This window comes from Sturnira hondurensis, unplaced genomic scaffold (assembly GCF_014824575.4).
Source record: "Sturnira hondurensis isolate 20B ecotype Veracruz unplaced genomic scaffold, ASM1482457v3 Scaffold0004152, whole genome shotgun sequence".
NCBI lineage: Eukaryota > Metazoa > Chordata > Mammalia > Chiroptera > Phyllostomidae > Sturnira > Sturnira hondurensis.
The window spans coordinates 8,637,703-8,655,926 of NW_028076783.1; the positions used below are offsets into that span (position 1 = coordinate 8,637,703).

Sequence of the window (18,224 nt, forward strand, 5' to 3'; positions counted from 1 at the left end):
GCCCCGTTGCTTGGTTGCTTGTTCTGCCAGGAATGACCTCACTCAATTTGCACTTTGAGACTTGTGGTTTGCTTTTCAGAAAACCTTTTCTTTTCTTTCCTTAGTGACCATTATCACAGTCTGAGCAGCATTATATTTGAATAGTTGTCTTGTCTCCTGTATTATAAACTCCCACAATACCTTGAATATTCCCTGACACAAAATAAGTACTCATTAAATATGTAATGAATTAAACTGATTAAACACAAACTTCCTTTTGTTACCTGGGCAGAGCTGCCATCTCCCCTAGGCTCAGTGATAGTGCATTTGGCTCTGATATTTTCTCTCCTGTGTTTGAACCATTTGAGGGTGATAAACAAAATTCATCTTTAGATACAAAAAAAGAATGAATATGGCTAACTCAAAAATTCACTGTTTTAAAAATAAGAACAAATTTCAAAGTGGTTTCTTAGACATTATTCAATGTCTTCAAAGATAAAAAAAGAAAACCAAATTTTATTTTTCTATCATAAGGTGTACTAAAATTTTGGAAAGACTACTCAAAGATCTACAGAAATAGTTATATTTCTAAAAAAATTTGGATATGCCATCCCTATGGGAACTTTTTATAGATGTCTTATTCTGAATGAATTAAAGACTTCTCAGGATACAATGTAAAAAGCACTGGGAATAACTCAAACAGTGAAATTCATCATCATTATATGATTTAAGATATTTTAATTACTGGCAATTAAATTTTTAAAGAAGTGATCATGACTTGCTAGCTAATGTCAAAAATTATATCCATAACAATGAATAATCCAGCTAACAATATTACATCCTTATTGTATTTCATCACAAGGGCAATTCCCAGGTTCTACATTTGCCACATTTACCACATGCTATAGGCATGTTATAAACCCTACCCAGGTCTTTACTCATTCAATTTTTTTTGTTTGATAATTAACTTTTAGTTAAAATTCAGCCATAAAATAAATTATTATGTTAAAAATAAAATACTTCGCAAATAATTCATCTACTATAACTTTTATATGGTGTTTAACCTTAAATCTTCTTTTAAAAATCCTCCTAATTTGAAAATTTCAGATTAGTCCATGTTGATATACTCTTAATTTTTCCTAAGAATGATCAATTTTGTTGCCAAAGTCTGTGCTATGTAATTTTGTAGGTATAAATTTTATAGCCAAAAATTTCTTCTAATAAAACTAATGATTTTATAGTATATTATTTGAGCATATTTTAATATTGACTATTCTTTATAAGAAATACTTTAGCAAGTTAACATTGTACTTTCAAAGTTATAATTTCTAGTGATAGCAAACATTAAAAATAATTGAATAAGTTATTAGATATCATATAGTCAGCACCGAGAAAATTTTAATGAGATCTAATATAAAATATCAATGTTTAAAAACATTCATCTGTATCTTTTTTTGATGAATTTTTATATAGTAAGTTTCACATACGCATCTGACTATATCTTTGATCTAGGACATCTTTAGGAGACAAATGTCTGAGAGTTTCAGGATTGCAACTGCAGGTGTCCGATTTGGTTTCCCAAACTATATTTTCACTTTGATCATTCCTAAGACTGAGTAGTAGTCATTGGCTATATACTACATATAGTTCTATTTACCATTGAAAAGCAAAAGTCTTAGGTAACATTAGTAATTAAATGTGTTTTTTGTTTACCTACTTATTGGGTGACAGCAACTAGGGTGAGGCTCTGAAGAAAATCAGTAACATTTATAGAGAACAGTTACAATTTGGTATGCAAACTTTATTTTTTCCAGCACCACAGCTTTTTATTCCTATTCTATTGATGAGGGAACAGAAATAGAGTTCATGCAATCCCTCCAAATTCACCCAGCCAGTAGGGCACCCACAATTATGGTCCAAATTTTCTCACTTTAGACTCCATGTCTTTCTCAAACACATTCCACTCCATATAAATACTCTAATATTTTTTTCTTTTTTAAGATTGTATTAGTTTATTTTTAGAGGGAGGGGAAGGGAGAAAGAAAGAGAGGGAAACATTAATGTGTGGTTGCCTCTCATGCTCCCCCTACGGGGGACCTGGCTTGCAACCCAGGCATGTGTCCTGACTGGGAGTTGAACCGGCAACCCTTTGCTTTGCAGGCCAGCACTGAATCCACTGAGCCACACCAGCCAGAGCAATATTCTAATATTTCTTAATAAGAAATGGAAATTGGGGCTACATGATTAAACTAATTGTCTCTCCCTATTTTTTCTTCATGTTTCCAATTAAATTTCTGTAAGAGTTTGGAGCATTGAACAGATCCTGCTTTCTATCCATTAGTCATAATTATGCAAGATCTGGAGGAATAAGGCATGCCGGGGAGCTGCCTAAACAAAGAGTTGTTTATTAACAGGAAAATTAAGTCAGACAAAGTCACTGGGTAAGAAGGCATTACCAATGCATTTCTATTTTCTGAATCTATACACAACTATAAAACTCTCAATGAAAGTATTATTTGCCATGTTTCCATTTTTTTCTCCCATATCTCTTAGCATCTGCCATTCATGCCTGTGCTTGGTAGCTATTAATGTTGGAGCCAGGATGTGCCCTCGTCTTGTGGAGCCAGCAAGTTTCTGTCTGGAATGAAGGAGCTTCTCTTTTCAGACTGTCATTTTATTGGACTACCTTTCTTTGGGTAGTACTTAACTTATGCTCAAGGGAATAATACTAAAATAAAAACTATCTCTTTAAATATTAGGTGTAACTTTCATGTCTAGGTCCCTTGAGCCACCCCAGCTATAATAACAGCAAAAATATTCCCCAATCACAACAAAGTGATTGGATTTTGAACTTGTTCCTAACAGAGTTGGTATCGTTCAGTTCAGAAACCTGGAGTTCTGAAGACACACACCTTCTCTGAGAGTCTGAGTGGGCCATTTTCTGCCCTGACACATGAGTTATAATTGCCTTGATTATGTTATTGCTACAATCCTTAGCTTTCTAAGAGTGAGGGGCTTATGTATATCAAACACATGATGGTCATTCTTAAGAGCAAATAATTAAACGAGAGCAATAATTTATTTGGCATAAGAAAAAGTTTTAAAAATCCCATGAAAGGATCAGGTTCCAACAGATAGCAGGTCTCCAGAAGAACCTGCGAGATTAATACAGGCTATTGGTTCTGTTTCAGAGGCAAGAAGAGAACACAGAACAGGTAGGGGGCACTTGAACTCTATTATATTTTATTGCTTAAAAACATGAATAAAATGTGATGAAAAGTTAACATTCATAAATTGTAGAGACTGAGTACATGCAAGTTTTGTTAAATTACTCTCTGCTTTTCTGTCATTTTGAAATTTTCACTGAAAAGGAAGGAAAGAAGGGAGGAAGAAATAAACAAAAGATTCATTACTGCTCTTTTTACTTTGGATAGTAAAAAAGGAGGAATTATTTTTATTTTAAATAATCAGAGTGAGACTTATAACAATAATGTAAAACCAATGAGATTTTTTTGCAAATGGGCAAAAAGCAGGAAAAGTAATAGGAAAAATAACAAATAAGCACATTTTTAAAAAGATTTTATTTATTTTTAGAGAGAGGGGAAGGGAGGGAGAAAGAGAGGTAGAGAAACATTGGCCTGTAATCCAGGCAGGTGCCCTGACTGGGAATTGAACCCATGACTTTTTGGTTTATAGGCCAGCACTCAATCCACTGAGCCACACCAACCAGGGTCAAATAAGCATGCTTTTAAAACCTTGAAAACATACTTTGAGTCACTGTGCCTGGTAAAGTGGTTGAACTGGTTTGTTTGTTACTTTTTTTTACTATTACATCCCATAACTGGATTTATTGTCTATCCTTACTCAGAGATTTTCATTCAGGAGATTAAATTGCACCTGTGAACTTGCTCCAAGGAAACTAGAGCAGTAGAGCATTTGAAACAAATATCTGCTTTATCATATCAGTCAGCATTTACTTAACATTTGTCTCCTTCTCACTTAAGGAAAAAGGAAATTCAATGATTGACACTGGCCTTGGAACATTTGAAAATAGTAACATCAAAGAGAGATGCTCAGTGGATAAAACTGTGAAGGAAAATGAGAAAAAAAGAAAAAGAAAAACAAAGGAAAAAGAGAAAGATACTAGGAAGGAGTATCTTCCCCAACTCCCTGCTACAAAGGTGATTATGTCATGTCTCATTAAGTAACCCTTTGCTGGAAAGGATTTGCCTTGAGGACATTTCTAAGCCTTCATTTCACATGCTCATCATAATGACCATGTTCTCACTCAGCTGACAAACTGCTGAGGTGCTTTGCATAAGGTGACAACTTGACTCTGATGAGGGGGTCTAATTTCCTTTTATTTTTATTGTTTCATTTTAGATAACAGATCTTCATAATACAGTAAGGAGCGAACAGCTTGGTTCACTAATTCTCCGTCAGAGATTTTTGACATGCCCAATAAATGTATTCTTTATGTAAAATAGCATCGTGGATGCCCATTTTAAACTAACATGCTTTTAAATTATAAACATAATTCACATTTATTATAAATATTTTAGAAAATATAAAAATGTATTAAAAAAGAAACTAAAAGTTACCCATAATTCTACAACTCAGCCCCCATTAATATTTTGTATATGTTCTTATAATTTTTCTCCTTATATGTATATATTGATGAAATAGCAAGGATTTTTTCTGCATGCATAATTGAGATTATTAAAAATATTTTATAATTTTATTTTAACATTGTAGATATATTTAAGAAATAACCTTTTTTTCAGGTTTCTAATGAACACTTTGTTTACCAATATTAAATTGTAACTCAGTAGTAGCCTGTTAAGAAAATTCTTAGGGTTTAGTGGTGAAAATAGCAGTTATTTTAAAACATATATTCCAAATATTATATTTTTGATACATTATATCAAATTACTCCATAAACCCTACAAAGCTAAAGTCATGGGACATGGTGAAGCTCATTATTGCAAACTCTGTGTGATATTAATAATATATCTAACTATATTCTGAGGAAATGAAGAACTAATATTTATTAAGCACCTACTATGTATCAGGCAGAAAGCTGAATGTTTTATAGACTGCCTCATAAATGCCATCTCGAAGGTAAAAAACGAGGTTTCTGATCTCTCTACCAATAAAGTGGGAAAGAGATAATGTAGGTTCAAGTTCCACAGTTCAAGGAAGAAAAAGACAGAGGATGGGTTTTGATCAGAACTATTTCAATTCCCTGTTGAGTCAAGGTAAAATCAGAACTCCTCTATTTTTTTTCTATTTTGAACATGGAGACACAGCCTTAGCATTAAAATGTCATCTTCTATTGGGTAGAATTTTGCTTTATGAGAATGCAGTGCAATTCATTTTGCATAAAAAGTATTCTATGGGCAGCTCTATTGGGATTGCTGCATGCATGCCACTGCTGTCTCTCCTTCTGCTGATCTATAGGTAATAGAGATGCCTCCGGAATACATTTTCCTAAAGTTATAACCAGATATGCTATGGGCTCACATTACAAGTCATCTCACTGCACAGTGGCAAGTCACTTACTGCAGAGTCACAAGAATTGTAAATATGATCCAGTGTGTAAAAAGCAGAAAGCTCTAGTTTGTTGCCTGGTTATAGAAACAGCTGGCTGTTTGTACATGGGTTTGGAGAGTTCCTTCTCTGGGAAGTCTGACTTAGGTGGCCATAGATGTAATATTTGTAACTTTAATTAAGACAAAACAATGTTATGTGTGTGACTATCATAAGAAATGTATCCTCTGTCTTATTAGGGAGAGAAATGACAAAATCATCATATGTTCATGGGCCCAGTGCCTCTGTTAGGAAGACATTGGTAGGATATTGAGCCAAGAACAATTGGGCCACTCAGGATTATTTCATTTGTTTTCACTTGACTTCTGGTCTTCCCATTTATTATCTCTTTAGATCCTTAAACAGAACTCTATTGTAGGGTGGTTTTTAAGAGCACAGCCTCTGGAACTAGTTAGTAGAAAGCTTGAACTCAGGCTTGAAGTGCTAGCTGTGACACTGCGGGCAATAAACTTACTTGTCTAGGCCTTGTTTTCACCACTTGTAAAATGAGAATAAAAATCACACCAAAATTTGTGGTTATTATGAAAATGAATGCAATGCACCTGAAATCCTTAGCTCAATGTCTTAGTCAAGGAAATGAAGTCCTTAATAATCCTTTTAAGTGGGTGAGGCAAATCTGAAGTGGAAAGGTATCATCAAGAAGTTAACCAGTTACAGAACTCAAGTCAGATCAGCCTTTTCCATTCAGCCTTCTTTCTTTAATTACATATGTGTATACACAGCTGTTGACTCTAAATATGCTGTTTTATCAACAAATGTAATTATTGAGCATATACATTGCAACATATTGGTGAGGCAATGTAGCTGTAACAGTGGGGCTAATCTCTGCTTCTGTGCCCACACTCATGGGCACATACATGCAAGCATATACATTCAGAATGTGGCCCGCTCATAGGAAACAGATTCTGTGCATATTGCTTCCTGTTAGGATCCTGTCAAAATGTGGGCATTTACTCTGAGCCTTGGCTTCCTCCGTAGTGGGAAAGGAAATGATAGTACCTGAGTTGCGGTGTTATTAAAATTAATCATGGTACTGTATGAAAAGTCCTCAGCACCGAGTCTGGCACAGAGGAGCTTCCTAATAAAGGTTAGCTAATAGCCTTATTGTCCTTGCTGACAGTGTTTGTGCCAGGGGTGCTTATTGAGTCAAAGGACGAAGACTTAAAAGTCCTCCCTGACCAGCCAATCTAAAAGTTGGTTACCTTATTTTCTCCGTAGCTCATGTGACTATGTCCCCATCTATCTTATTTACTGTCTGTTCCCTCAGCCACTAGAATTACATTCCCCACAGGAGGGAACCCAGGACTGTGCCGGACACATAGCAAGTGTCCCCCTAAAAGACTATCAATGAATTAATGAGTGGAGAAGAAGTTGACATCAGGGGGCGAGAAGATGGAAATAACCTGCCTGAGCAAGAGGACGGGAATGCCCTGTATTACAGGATTTCACTATCTGAAATTCTGGGTCCATTGCCAATCAGCATTTGTCAAAAAGGAGCAGCTGCCCAGAGGAAGTCAGCTTAAGAAATCATGAGTAATTTAAATAGAGCACAGGCAGTTTAAGCAAATGCCTTTCTTCTCGCTGGGGGCAAGTTTAACTTTGTGGCCACATAATTGTCTTAGACCCAAGTTCAGGTCCACTTCCATCTCCCAAACTTTCAAGGCTCTCACAGACCTGCCACCAAGATCCCATTTTCCAATATCCTAATGTCCCTCCCAAAATGAAGTTCAGAGTTTCAGGTCATCAAATTCGGTGGAGATGCCTTCTAGGATTATGTCCCCGGAAACAAAGAAGCCTGCCACGTGCTCGTGAGCACTAAAGGAGTCAATATATATGAAACAATTACAATAGTGATTGGCACATAGCAACAGCTCTGTAAGTGTTCCCTGTTGTTGCTTTTATCATCATCATCACCATTTGTTCAAAAAAGGGTTTATGGACTATCTATATAATGTGCCTATAGATGTTGTAGGCTCAAGATATTCAAAAGTAAACTAAACAGATCAGATCTCTGCCTTTTATGGAGCCTATGATGTAGTGGAGGGTTCAGAAAATAAAGTCTAGTACATTGAGTAGAATGGTGAAATTATTGGCTCCCCAGATGGGTGGCTATGGGCCACACTCTTGGCGAGGCCAGGCCCCCATCTACCTCATTTAACACTGTCGTTCCAGTATCTTGTGAGGAGCATGGAAGGCACTCCATTCATGTTGAATGCCTACATGAATGAGTGCGTTTCTGCGAGGAGGCCTGGTTTAATGGAAACACCAAAATTCCTGGGTTTCTGCAGATTTACACCAGCTCCAAAGTTTGTGGGCCCTGTTTATGGGCAAAGTCTGGGTTAAAGTATATGTGGGTGGGCACAGGAAGGAGAGTGAGCTGGTGGGAGTGTTCATATATATATATATACATAAAATCCTCACATAGCTGATGTAGCATGGAAGGCAAGACTTTGGTGGCACACTTTTTGAGGTAAATCTGAGCTAATGTGTGAGCCCAAATGTAGGGTCCTGACTGAGGTACATCTGAGCTTCAGTCAGTGTGTGAGGTATTAGGTGGGGTTGTATGTAGAGGGGGTATTAGGAGTATTTTGCTAAGAAAAATATGCCGATCACTATCGTAACTGTGTCACATATATTGACTCATGATGCATGCCTGTGATCTCTAATGTAGTTGTCTCTGAAGCAGATAAAGGGTGAGCAAAAGCATCTCTGGGTGTTGTATATGTGATAAGTATAGGTTTGTCTGTGAGTCAATTTTAGGCCTTTGTGATTATCACTGAAGTAAGAGGGTCTCCCCTCCACCTCTCTCCCTCTCGCTCTCCCCTCCATACAAACCCAGTTCAGGAGTTTGTTGTTTTTTTTTTTTTTAATTTGAGGGTGCAGGTTTGTGAGATTCCAGAACTGTGAGCAATTGTGAGACAATCCTAAGATTAGGACGAGACCAGTCTGGGATTATGGGAAACCAAAGTCGAGGATCCTGAGCCTGATAAATCTGAGCCGTGTGTGTGTGTGTGTGTGTGTGTGTGTGTGTGTGTGTAAATCAGGGTTTGATTTTGAAATGAACACCCCTGAGTCAGCTAGTTTTAGGTGCATGAGCGGGGCACAAAGCCTTGGGTTTGTGAAATGAACTCATGAATTGGTGTGGCTATAGCAGCATTTGTGTGCAAGTGTGAGTGAGGCAAGTTCTTGAGTGTGAAATCTGGGGCTTGCTGGGCGAGCAGGCGCGCGCTTGTGTGGTGGGAGCACGCGCGCATCTAGTTGAGGTTTCTACTTTCCTTGAGCAACAAGGACCTGAAGCCCGGAAAGCCCCATTAGGGTCTGAGTAAGCGAAGCGGTGACCCGGATCCAGGAGTCCGGTGAGCAGAGCGTGCCTAGCTCCGGCCCCCCGCGCCGTGCTGGCTGGCTGGCCGGGGACTGGCAGGAACCGGAGCAGCACTGCCGCCTCTGGCGCGAAGGCTCAGGCGCCTCCTCCTGCTCCAGTCACTGTGGCTCGGCGCACGCTGCTGGTGGCTACCCTTTCCGCCTCGGGGAAGGAAAACCCGCAGTCGCTGTCTAGAAAACTAGAACCATGGCCTCCGGCCGGAGAGGCTGGGACAGCTCCCACGAAGATGATCTGCCCGTGTACCTGGCCAGACCGGGCACCACAGACCAGGTCCCGCGGCAGAAGTACGGCGGCATGTTCTGCAATGTGGAGGGTGCTTTCGAGAGCAAGACGCTGGATTTCGATGCCCTTAGCGTGGGGCAGCGGGGCGCAAAGACTCCCCGAAGCAGTCAGGGCAGCAGCCGTGGAGTGGGGAGCCGACCTGGGCCCGAAGGAGACTCCCCTCGTAGGGGCCAAGGCCGGGAGGAGAGCCGGGAGCCCACGCCCGCATCGCCTGCGCCCACCGGGGTGGAGATCCGGAGTGCCACAGGCAAGGAGGTTTTGCAGAACCTCGGCCCCAAAGACAAGGTAAGGAGTGTGGGACTCCTCTCCATCTACCCTCCTTCCCTGTGCAGCCGGGGGCGCCATGGTCCAGAAACAACTTTCTTTTGCTCACTTTGCTCGGGGATCTGGGACTAGGAGGAGGAAAAGGGTATCCTCCACTGAGCAGAGTGTGACCTCCTAGCCAGGACCTGGATTTGCTCGTTTCCCCAGTTGTGGCATCTTCCTGCTCCCGGGCTCCCCTGCCTCCCTCTCGCACTCTGGGGACATTGGCCCTGGGTGGGTGTGTCAGCCCAGCCAGCCCTGGAACGCTGAGTGATTTCCAGTCCTCTGGTCTGAGTAACCAGACACAATTGTCTTGGCCTTCTCTCTGGATCTTAAATCTCAACCGGGTCATCAGGGCAGAGGGCAAACTGGTTGTGTGAAAATGGGGTCATCTCCATAGTGCCCAGATGAAAATACAAGATGGGTGGTCCCGCCATCACTCTTGGAACATCAGCTCTGTCCCTGAAACTTTTGGGTATAGACCCACTATACTAAACAATCGAATCTCCATGCCTCACTTAGATCCTAGATGGACATTTCACATCTGTGTTTGTAAAGTGTGTATTTGAGCACAAAGCTTGGCACAAGCCTGGGTACCACAAGGATCCAGCGTCTCTGGAAGAATATCATTGTATTTTTGAAAATAGGCGAGAGTATTAAGGGTGCACACTAAACTAGCTCAAGCTGCAAGTTCCGGGCTGCTCTTACCTGAGCCCAAGCCAATTTCTTGTGTCTGTATTTTTGAGAAACTTATGTCACACTGAACGGACTGAAGGCATAGCATTGAAATCCACCTTGCCCTGATTTATTTATTTTGTAGAAAACTCAGAACCGTTGTCCAGAAAATTCAGAGCCTGGGCATGGCTGGGGTATTCAAAGTTCAAACTGATGCTTTTTGGTTGGGGGACAATAGTAATCAGATATATCACTCTTGTCTAGATAATGGCTGCAAAATTCAGCCACATATATTATTCTGCACTAATACTATTATGAATAATAACCTGAAATGGAAATGTCTGCCTCAGACCAATTATGGTTAATGCTTACCCAAGTTTTAGATATTTTTCCATTCAAATGCAAAGAGCCAGGGAAAGGACAGCACATCTCTCTACACTGTTTGATTTTTGAAAGTTTAAAAAAACATACAAACCTTTAACTATTGATACCACCCTGGAAAAGTGAGTCCTGTCGGAAAGTGCCACTGGGAAATACTGTCACTGTCCTTTGAAATCCCTCAGTCTGTGATTTTGGCCTCGTCCTTAGGTTATGGATCCTCTAGGCCCTACTCAAATACTCTTCTTAAGGAAAACTTCAGATCTTTTGGAAAGTCTGTGGCTGATTTGTAAACTCAAGAATGCCCCTGCCAGGATGGTCATTGCCTGTCTTCTAGTCTGAGTTGATGGGTGTTTCCATATTCCCTTCCTGACTCCCAGGGGTGGGAGAAAGGATGGAAAAGGTCAGTAGCAATTGCTGTGAGTCAGGGCCATTCCCTTTGTTGGAACACCCCTGATGTAAGCCAGATAGTATGCCTAGTTTGCAGAATTTAAGAATGGTAACTAAAGGGAAGGAGAACGTTCCTCCTTTAAACCCAGCAATTCTCTCATTTTCCTTCCTTTTGTCAACCCTATACTTTGGGCTCCTAATTGAAAAATAATAATACAACCTAAGCATCAGCAGAATTTCCAGTGCTACATGATGATTTGTAAGTTCGGGTTTGCTGTCAGCTTCATCCAGGCCATGTTATTATGTCCAGTTTGGTAGACTCACACTGTTAGGAGAGGCAGCATAGGTTATCTGCTTCTGCACTTGATGTTTTCTATCCTGGAGGATAGGAGTTGTGTGTTTGGATTTATCTTTGTGACTGAAATACCTGGCACATTGGAGGTGCTCTATAAATACTTGATACATTAAACCTTCTTTTAAAATAATATATTTTGCCACCTAAAATCCCGATGATCTGTTTAAATACTGCCATTTTCAGAGTGTTCTCTCCCTCATGAAGTAACTTTTGGACAACTCACTTAAGAAACTTAAAATAAGCCTAAATCTGTCTACTGGTAGTTTCTATAAACTAGTCTTAGTTCTGACTTTTGGAAATAGAAGAAAAAATATGCTTCCTTATGTATTTCAATAATTTTAATCATCTGGGTGCATGTATCTGTCAGTAAAGGCTAGGTAATGCTACAGCAACAAGTGATCCCCAATCTCTATGCCTTAAACAATAGCGGTTTATTTCTTGCTCCTGGTAGTTGGCCAGCATGGGTCAGGAGGGCAGCTCTGCTCGTCATTGCCCCTCAGAGACCCAGATGGGTGGAGGTCCCATGTCTATACAATAATGTTGGGAAGAGCACGTGGCAAATTGCTCACAGACTCTTAAACTTCCACACCAAGGCCATGAACATGACTTCTGCTCACATTTCATTGGCCAAAGCAAATCTTTAGTGCATGCCCAACTTCAAAAGAACTGGGAGAGTGAAATTTCACCATGATCCTGTAAAATGGAGATTAGAAATATTTTTTAAAAATAGCTTTACTACCCCACCCCAGATCTGCGGATGGACTGCTGGGATGAAACCTGGCTCAACCCTTACACATCCTGTGACTCTCACCAGGTGCCTTGGCTTCTATGCCTCAGTTTTCTCATTTTCAAAATGTGGATAACATAATAAGTACTCAATACATACTAGTTACTATTACTCTTTGGTCTTTACTGCTCTTCATATGTTTGAAGGTAATGATACCATTCTCTCTAAAATTCTGTTTTACTCTCATCATTTCTAGCTTAATAGCTCTTCTTGTATGAGGCTTTCCCCATTCTGATTTCATTTTCAGTTTAGACTCTATTTTGTAAGAATTCTGGCCAAAATACAGTGCCTAGAACTGAACACAGTTCTCCAGATGGGATAGGACTATGGTAGAGTGCATTATGCTGGTTAATTTCCTTGATTTATACACAACATATGCTTCTGTAGTACAAGATCCTGCCTGCTAATTCAGTGGCCATGTCCTGCTATTGTGTCCAATTCCCTGTCACTCAAGCCTTCACAAACTTTTCTGCACAAGTTCTCCATTTTATGCTGGTACAACTAGACTTAAAACCCAAAGGAAAAAAATACTTTATAGGATTTTGATTTTTCTCCCTGCTTTTATATTCATCATTATCTCAGCTCATCTTTCTATTACACCACAATAATTGTGAACTTTAATTCTATGATACAGCATCCCTATTCCCAGCTTGGGATCATCTGCAGGTTGGATAGTAAGTACCTCTTTTTCAGCACTTTCTATGTGCCTAGCATATATCTACTCTCTCTCATATATATTTCACCCCTTTTTCTTATAAAAATTGATTTTAAAGGTATAACAACTGGGGAGCCAGAATTCAAACTGACTTTTCTAATTTCAGAATCCATCCTCTGTCCAGACCGGGAAGCTGCCTCTTTATTTAAAGTCAATGGTCTGAGCATTGTGTCTCCTCCCGATATGTTACAATTATGCAGGGCAAGGACTGATCTTCCTGCCACACCTCTGGAAACCTTCCTCCATCTTGCCACCAGCCCATCATTCAGGACCCTTGGAGATCAGTTGCTCACCCTTGAAAACAGTTACTGCAAAATCCTTATTCTGCCAAGTTCATTGCACAGTTATCAAGAGAGATTTTTTATATCTCCATAAATTCAAAGTGGGCTTTGTTTCTAGCATATCTGCTCATTATTCCTACCATAAGAAAATGTATTTAGTTAATTAAAAAATAATGAAGGAATTAAATAATAAAAGAGTTTTTGTAAAATAAAAGGTATAAAAGTATTTCTGAGTTACACTCCGAATGCCAAATTCCAGGTTTGAGATATGACTGGGTGTTCACTTTTTGGTTCTGGACCTACCTGTAAACACCTTATTAAATTCTGTAGTCAGATTGTTCTCATGATAGGCATTCATATTGCCAGAATCCTCCAGGTTGGCTCACACAGCTTTTTGTTTATAATTTTTTATAATAAGTGCATAAAAGGCAATTCTATGTAAAAAAGTAAATATTTTCCACCATTTATCAAGGTGGTTTCCAGAATGGTTCTGGCAGTGAAGAAATTACTGGAGGGAGGAATACTATGATGTACATGCAGCCAAGAGCAAATAGCAAAGACTGTGTCATACAGTAGAAATGGAGTAAAGACATTGTCATTCCACATGTGTGTTGATGTCTGCCTGTCAGGAGCTGTGGCTCACTTCTAGTTCCCTGCTTCCCACATGAGCCACTTTTGTGAAAGATGTTTCTTTCATCAGTGAAGTCAGCAGCGGTTTGGGGTGTTGGAGGAGAGAATTTAAACAAATGCTATGTGGCTCTTAACTTTATACTATTTGGCTTTTGGTCCTGGACAATACGTTTTCAAAATGATTCAGAGACATTGGCGTTCTCTTCCTTAGTCTGCACAAGGGAAAACGGCTGGCAATAGAAATCTAGAATTAGAAAGGCCTCTCTAGTCCTCCAAATTCAAACCCTGGAGTGTAAATTAATTTCACAAGGCTGCTCTGACATGTGAGAGGTTGCACTTAATGCTGGAAAAAAAGGGCTCTTGCTTACCTGGCCCTCAGGCCACACTTGAACCTGGGAGTATATTTACTTCCCTTAACTTGGAAGTGTTTGAAACCTTTCAGAACTTTGGGTTAATCTGACAATAGGCATTTGAGAAACATAAAAGTGTGCCTTCCAAGTAATACTGCATTTGGCAGGGTTTCCTCAAAGTATGGACCCTGGAGACAGGGTTTTGCTGACGGCTCTTGTAAGCAAAGTTTAAGGCAGCCAGAGACTGTCTGTGGTGCTTCTGTCAGTGATTTCTGGCTGTTCTCCTCATGATTCATTTCCACTGGGCCTTATCCCTTCAGGCAGTGCTCCTGTGACACAGTGGATAAAGCTTCCTGGGAAGGGGAACTCTGGCTGAGGAGTTCCTGGATCTGGAAGCTCAGCCCTCTGCTTTTGAGAGAGGGAAGGAAATCCGTAGAGGGGTGTAAGCACTTTTTAAAAATTAAACTTCTAGGAATGTGATGTTAAAATTTATCTGTATACCTTTAAATATTTTATTGATTTTTAGGGAGAGAGAGAGGAAAAGAGAGAGAGAAACATCGATTTGTTGTTCCACTTATTTATGCATTCATTGGTTGATTCTTGGTTGTGCCCTGACTGGGGATTGAACCTGCAACCTTGGCGTATCGGGATGGTGCTCTATTCAACTGAACACCAGGCCAGAGTATATCTGCAATCTTAATATGAACTCACATGGCATTCAAAAACAGTTTTACTGGGTCAAGAAATAATGAGATGACACAAAAAAGCAAACAAACCAGAATAACTAGATAAAGCATTAGCAGTCTCAGACTGAAGACCCCAGCTTTAACCAGCTATACATCTTGGACAAGTACCTCCCTTCTTTCTGAGCTTTAGTTTACTCCTTTTTGAAATGAAGGGGCAGGACCAGATGGTCACTATGGCAGTGGTCTAGAAATATTTTGATTGCGTACCTCTATGCCAGATTTTTTTCAGCATGCTCTCTCTTTATATATACATGTATAAGTATACACATGTGCATCTATGTAAATTAGAACCACAAATAACATGTTAATATCTTGTGACCATTATACAATACAAATAAATATGTACAAATTAAAGAGGAAGAGATATCATAATAAATACAAATAGAAATCTTGATTTTTTTCTGTACCCCAGTAGGTTGTCTTGCCTATCCAATAGGGTAAGTGCTTGTAAGTCTGTAACCTTTAGACCAAAGCTGTAGCAGTCATGTTTCTAATATCAGAGTCAGTGATAGCCCTCCTAGATTGCCGTCTTCCACTCAGCAAGATGCATGTAAGGTTCCCCCACACCTTTTCATGATTGAGAGCTCATTTCTTTTTATCACACAGAATGATATCCCATTGTCTTGATATACTACAGTTTATTTATCCACTCACCTACCGAAGGACATTTTGTTTCCAAGTTTTGGCAATTAGGACTCAAGGTGGTGTATATATTTGCATACAGCCTTTTATGTGGGCATGCATTTTCAATTCATTTGAATACATACCAAGGAGTGTGATTGCTGGGTCCTATGGTAAAAGTATGTTTAGTTTTTTAAGAAAGCTGCAAACTGACTTCCAAAGTGGCTGTATCATTTTACATTCCCACCAGCAATGAATGAGAGTTCATGTTGCTCCTCATTGTCACCAGTGTTTAGTGTTGTCACTGTTTTGGATTTTGATCACTCTAATAGATGTGTAGTGGTATTTCACTGTTGTTTTAGTTTGCAATTCCCTAAAGACATCTATTGTGAAACATTCCTTTGTGTGCTTACTCTATATCTGTATATCTTCTTTGGTCAGGTGTCTGTTCACATCTCTTACCTCTTTTTAAATTAGGTTGTCCACATTATTTCACTCATGGACTGTGCCTTTGGTGTTGTATCTAAAAACTCACAGCCATACCCACGTTCATCTGGGTTTTCTTGTATGTTATCTTTTAGAAATTTTATAGTTTTGCGTTTTACATTTAAGTCTGTGATCCATTTTGAGATTATTTTTCTGAAGGGTGTATGACTGTGTCTAGATTGTTTTGTTGTATATGGATGTCTAGTTGTTCCAGTAGCATTTGTTGAAAAAAATATTTTTGCTACACTGCATTGCTTTTGCTTCTTTATCGAATGTCAGTTTATTATACTTACTTGGATCTATTTCTAGGCTGTATATTCTTTTCTGTTAATCTGTTTGTCTGTTCTTTTGCCAATACCACATTGCCTTGATTAGCATAGTGGTATAGTAAGACTTGAACTTGGATAGTGTCAGTTTCTTTGACTTTATTACCATTAAGTATGATGTTAGCTGTAGGATTTTTGTAGATGTTCTTTATCAAATTGAGGAAGTGCCCATCTATTTTTTGTTTGCTGAGAATTTTTTAATGCATTGGTGCTGGATTTTGTCAAATGCTTTTTCCTGTGTTTATTGATATGATAATGTGATTTTTCTTATGTAGTTTGTTGATGTGATGAATTATATTAATATTCTAATATTGATCCTGTCTTGCATACCTCAGGTAAATCCCAGTTGGTTTTGGTGTATAATTCTTTGTATACATTGCTGGATTTGATTTGCTAATTTTTGTTGAGGATTGTTGCACCTATGTACATAAGAGATAAAGGTCTCTAGTTTTCTTGTAATGTCTGTCTGGTTTTGGTATTAAGATAATGCTGGCTTCATAATATGTGTTAAGTAACATTCCCTTTCCTTCTAGCTCTGGAAGAGATTGTAGAGAATTTGTATAATTTCTTTCTTAGATGTGGGATGAGTTGACCAGTGGATACATTTGGGCCTGGTGCTGTCTGTTATGGGAGATTATTCAGTATTGATTAAATTCACTTAATAGATATAGGCCTATTCAGATTGTCTATTTCTTCTTGTGTGAGTTATGGCACATTATGTCTTTTAAGGATTTAGTTCATTTCATCTAAGTTAGCAATTTTGGGGAGTAGAGTTGTTCATGATATTCCTCTATCATCCTTAAAATATCCATGGGATCTATAGAGATGTTTCCTCTTTTGTTTATAAGTTATTTGTGTCTTCTCTCTTTTTTTCTTGGTTATTCTAGTTGGGAGCTTATCAATTATTGATCTTTTTGAAGAACCAGATTCTGGTTTTGTTGATTTTCTTTATTGATTTCCTGTTTTCAATTTCATTAATTTATGTTCTAATTTTTATTCTTCCTTTTATTCTGCTTATCTTGGGTTTAATTTATCTTCTTTTTCTAGTTTCCTAAGATGAAAATTTACACAATTGATTTTAGGTCTTTCTCTTTTTCTAAGATATGTATTCCACATTATAAATTTCCCTCTAAGTACTGTTTTAATTGCATTCTGGACTTTTTGATAAGTTGTATTTTTACTTTTATTTAGCCATAACTGATTGAGCTATCTGGCCAGGGCAGGGATGGGAAGTACTTACAGTGCTATGATTAGGACTTAGCCTTTTGGGGAGCTTATGGCCCTAGACTGTAGAATTCGCCATGCTTCTTGGAGTGCCTGGTCCCCAGGTGAGACAGGATGGCTGGAGGGAGCTGGGATTGTATATTTCCCTTCTCCCATGTGAAAGGCAAGAGGGGGCTGGTTTGGATTTTCCCCCTCCCCCTCAGGTAGGTTAGACTCTGATAAAAGCCCAGCAGGTTAGGCTCTGGTAAAATAGTTCCTCTGGGGGCAGGCCTTGTTAAGAAGAACATAGTGCTCTAGTGTATTTGAAAATGGTTCTATTTTTCCTTCCTCCACCATAAACGAGAGGAGATTTTTCTGTGATATTCACCATGAGGACCTACTAAAGCTCTTGGAGGTAATGGCCATAAAACTCTGAGGACCAGAGTGGCCATTACCTCCAAGCTCTTGGAGGTAATGATCATAAAACTCCGAGGACAGGTAACTGAATTCCTCTGGAGGTTTTAGCTCTTGGAGTTGATCACACCAAGTCTCCAGCAATTATTCAACTACAGTTCAGGTTTTCCTAACCTGTTGGTTCCCATGAGAGTGTTTGCTTATGGATTTCTGCTCAGGTGAATTGTGATGTTTCTACATCCTCCATTGTCTCTCATTTTTGGGTGGGAGACATTAAGGAGCTGTTTTGCATGTGACCTCACCGTTATGCT

General features: G+C 39.1%; 1 protein-coding gene across 1 annotated transcript in view; it reads left to right on the top strand.

The window, feature by feature from the left end:
• Window positions 1-8,690: 8,690 nt before the first annotated feature.
• DPYSL3 (dihydropyrimidinase like 3) overlaps window positions 8,691-18,224 on the top strand; it is a 111,291-nt gene continuing 101,757 nt past the window's right edge. The window contains exon 1 of the mRNA XM_037044986.1: window positions 8,691-9,538. Within this exon, the coding sequence (XP_036900881.1) occupies window positions 9,158-9,538 (381 nt within the window). The 5' untranslated portion in view covers window positions 8,691-9,157. The remainder of the gene's footprint in view (window positions 9,539-18,224) is intronic.